Source organism: Fukomys damarensis, unplaced genomic scaffold (assembly GCF_012274545.1).
Source record: "Fukomys damarensis isolate Sample0158 unplaced genomic scaffold, DMR_v1.0_HiC HiC_scaffold_16, whole genome shotgun sequence".
Lineage (NCBI taxonomy): Eukaryota > Metazoa > Chordata > Mammalia > Rodentia > Bathyergidae > Fukomys > Fukomys damarensis.
This window is the reverse complement of record NW_022900928.1, coordinates 93,616,572-93,620,786: the sequence shown is the minus strand read 5'-3', so window position 1 is coordinate 93,620,786 and position 4,215 is coordinate 93,616,572. Positions and strand designations below refer to the sequence as shown.

At 37.2% G+C, this 4,215-nt stretch overlaps 1 protein-coding gene across 1 annotated transcript; it reads left to right on the top strand.

The window, feature by feature from the left end:
• Positions 1–1,061: 1,061 nt before the first annotated feature.
• LOC104872371 (olfactory receptor 2A1/2A42) lies at positions 1,062–2,003 on the top strand. Its single transcript, XM_010638611.1, has one exon. The coding sequence runs from the start codon at positions 1,062–1,064 to the stop codon at positions 2,001–2,003; it is 942 nt and encodes a 313-aa protein (XP_010636913.1).
• Positions 2,004–4,215: the final 2,212 nt, after the last annotated feature.

The following is a 4,215-nucleotide window of genomic DNA, read 5'->3' as shown; positions in this document are numbered from 1 at the left end:
GACCCACATTATTCCCCAGTACCAAAAAAAAAAAAAAAAAAAGTGCACAGAGAACCAGGCTTATTTGCTTGAGTGAAACAAGTGACCATTATCTCTATGGACTTTTACAGACATTTTTATATAAATAATTAATAAATCCTCTGAAACATGTTGCCAAATTTAAATTTTTCATTTACTGTCATTCTTAAGACAATAATACACATTTGGAATACAAAAGTGCTTATAAAGAAATGCATATCTTTGTATAGAAATAAATATATATACTATATATCATCATATAAATATAGATCCTCTACACTGCTTTCTTCCTACTCCTTAACTCAAAACTACCCACATTTTATACATGGATCAGAACATCACATTGTACAAAATTCATGTATATAATTACTTATCAATTAAAATAGTATCATAATAAAAAGTTGATGTTTCCTGATTTGCTTTGGATAAAATTATATAAAACACTGTCTATAATGTAGTTATGATTTAAATAATTATACTAGTTTAATCATAATTTCTGCCAGAGCAATGAATATTCTTTTCTTTACTGGGACTATTCGCATTTTAAAAGTTCTGCAATTACTGTGTCTACTATCCAATAATATTGTGGCAGACTTGTACCTGTTGAAGTCTAAAGCAATCTATGTTCATGGTTATTTTACTTCTTTGAATTTATATGTTCCTAATTACATCAGTGTCAAAGGCCTTAAGTGATCACTGATGATCACTTAAGTGATCTTGTCTAAACATAGAAAATCAAATTAAAAGTTTAGTTTACAAAGAAGAAGTAAATTTAAATGTTTAATAGATAATACTTTATAATTGAATGTGTGGTTTTTGTTTGTTAGGGTTGTTTTTTGGGTTTTTTTTTTTTTTTTTTTTTTTTTTTGTACTGGGGATCAAACTTAGGCCCTTGTGCTTGTGAGGCAGGGGCAGGAACCACTGAGATAAATCCCTGGCCCTTGAATGTGTTTTTGAAAGTGATGGTGCACATTTAAACTCAATAAAATAAATGAAATGCATGATGTAAAATAATAGTGCATAATTCTCTCTTTAACAGTGAAATGGAAGAAAATCAGACAGTGGTCACAGAGTTCGTCCTACTGGGATTTTGTCTTAGCCCAAGGATTCACATTGTCATTTTGGGGGTTTTCTCTTTCTTCTATGCCTTCACTTTGCTGGGGAATGGGCTCATCCTGGGGCTCATCTGCCTGGACAGCAGGTTGCACACCCCCATGTACTTCTTTCTCTCCCAACTGGCCATCGTGGACATTGCCTATGCCTGCAATACGGTGCCCCAGATGCTGGTGAACTTGCTGAACCCAGCCAAGCCCATCTCCTTTGCAGGCTGCATGACTCAGACCTTCCTCTTTCTGACATTTGCACACATAGAATGTCTCCTCCTGGTAGTGATGTCCTATGACCGCTATGTGGCCATCTGCCACCCGCTCCAGTATTGTACCATTATGGGCTGGAGGGTCTGCAACACTATGGTTATCACTTCCTGGGCATGTGGCTCTCTTCTAGCCTTGGTTCATACAAGCCTCATCCTGAGGTTGCCTTTCTGTGGGCCTAATCAAATCAACCACTTCTTCTGTGAAATCCTGTCTGTCCTGAAGCTGGCCTGTGCTGACACCTGGCTCAACAAAGTTGTCATCTTTGCTGCTTCTGTGTTTGTCTTAGTTGGGCCCTTGTGCCTGGTGCTGGTTTCTTACAGTCACATCCTAGTTGCCATCTTGAGGATCCAGTCAGGAGAAGGCCGCAGAAAGGCCTTCTCCACCTGCTCCTCCCACCTCTGTGTGGTGGGGCTCTTCTTTGGCAGCGCCATTGTCATGTATATGGCTCCCAAATCCCAACATTCTGAGGAGCAGCAGAAGATCCTTTTCCTGTTTTATAGTTTCTTCAACCCCATGCTGAACCCCCTGATCTACAGCCTGAGAAATGCAGAGGTGAAGCGTGCCCTCAGGAGGGCGCTGTGCACAGACAGTCATTCCCAGGTAGAGTGACCTTGAAATCACCATTGTCAGTGTTCTCCTGGAATCATGGTGCCCAATTACTCCTTAAATCCACAAAAGTGCGGAAGTGTCTCATCTGCCTGAATTACTGAAGCATAAGACTTCCATCCTTCATATAGGAAAAATTTAAGATATGTTGATATCATTAGTTGAGGTTTTGCCAGACATGACTTTTTTTTTATTTCTGGTTGAATTGCATATCTATGAAATTAAAAATCATTTGTTTTCAGATTCCCAAAATTGAATATGTTCCATCAACTTTTCTACTCTAACTATGCAAACTCCACTAACTAATCACAGGATTTGAGAGAGAAATTTTTCTAAGAAGCAGCTGCCAAAGCCAGTGATCCCCAAACTCAAGAGCAAATCTGTTCATTCTCCCAAAATGTCCCATGCCAAAACCCTGTATAACAACAACAACAAAACAAAAACAATAGTGACTTGTGGGGCATGCTACTTAGAATTTTATATGAATTAGTGATACATATTGATATGTTAATCAGTATTCCAAATGAAGACACAAAAGTAAAACAAGATACACAAAAGAAACAAGAATGAGACCTACAAAGAGAGTTGGAAAAGTGAACATCATTTGTGAATTTGAGCATCAACTGACAAGCCGATAGTTAATAAATGGTAAACCTTAGTATTTGCCTTTAGAGGTGGCCAAAAATGAGTATCAGAATATCTGCAAAATTTTAGTATTCTCCAAAAAGCACAATGCTGAGCTTTCTATTTTATGTACCTGTAGTTTTTCCAGTGTCTTTGCATCAGCACATCCAGCTTTGCTATGTCCATCTTTCCTTATTTTTAGTGTCTTATGCAAAAGTAGGATTTTTATCAGAGAGTGTAAGTTCCTAGCTGGCAATCTAGGCATGGTGGTAGATTCACTTTTACTAACTTAGTTTACTTGGAAAATAATGATCAAAGATGAGTCCCCTAATATTTTAGTTGGCTTCTGAGGTTGTTAATTATACAAATATTTTTAAAAATCTGTCCTGAAATTTGATGATCACTCAAAGCCAGAATCTCTCTCAAGTTTAACATGAGGCAAACGTAAGATTAGTCAGAAGAGTAAGTGTGTACTATTCACCTGGGGTTTAACAGGTACTTGAACCAACTCGTCATTACTATACGTCAAAGGCCATGTTAGTGTGGGCCTGCTCAATGTAAAACCAGAGCTTTTTTATAATAAAAACTAATGTTTTGAAATCACTAATGAAGTAGCATACACTTGTACTGATAACACTTCACATGGATCAGTTAATTTTGTCATCATGACGAATCTATGAAGATGATCCTGTTCTCACTCTGTTTAATAAATGTACATGCCTAAAAGGAGCACATATTGGAATTTTACTGAGTCTGGGTCCCAAGCCCTCTGTATGTAAGCAAAACCATGTAAAGTAATACATCAATATTAATGTTATCAAATAAAGAACAAGGCAAATTTTCCCAAGATAGGATTTGTTAAATGAATAAAGGCTTCAACAATATTTGTTGCAGTGAGGTGCTCTGTGCTCCACAAAGCCTGGGGAAACTAATGTTTGAGATACAATATTTGAGAGACTGATTGGCTCCTATGTGGCTGGATGATGGCTCCCTTACGCAAACTCACAAAATGCATTGGGATTTTAGAGAAACACCGAATGCAAAGAAATCGACAACAGACTGCTCTTGAGAATGTATATTTATTTCAACTGAGAATAGAAGATTCTCCTGGTAATTCTCTCTCTCTCTCTCTCTCTCTCTCTCGGTCCATCTACATTTGCTCAAGAGAAAAGTTTAATTCTAATACTAATATGTAAATATTGTGAGTATTAACAAGAAGGGACTCTGGTTCCAAGGGTACGGTGTGCACCACCAGGTAAAACTTGGAGATGAGCTAGACAGAGAATAGGCAATAGTGGAAGGGAAGATAGATGGTGCTCTTTCATGCTGGCATCAGACCATCTTAGACCAGACACAGTGCATGCTCCATAGAATTTTATCTAAAAACAGCTTTGTTTTACCAAAGTAAAAGAACTCAGATCTCTTTGTCTTTGAATTCAAAATTGTTATTCTCTCAGGTGGTGTTTACAGAATAAGTACCACCTGAAAGATTGATAGTATCAATCAAAATTTAAAATATAGCACCCATTAGCTATCTCCTTGTAATTAGTCATGTTTAGTTCTAGATTTACTCAGTCTTTACAAATTTTAT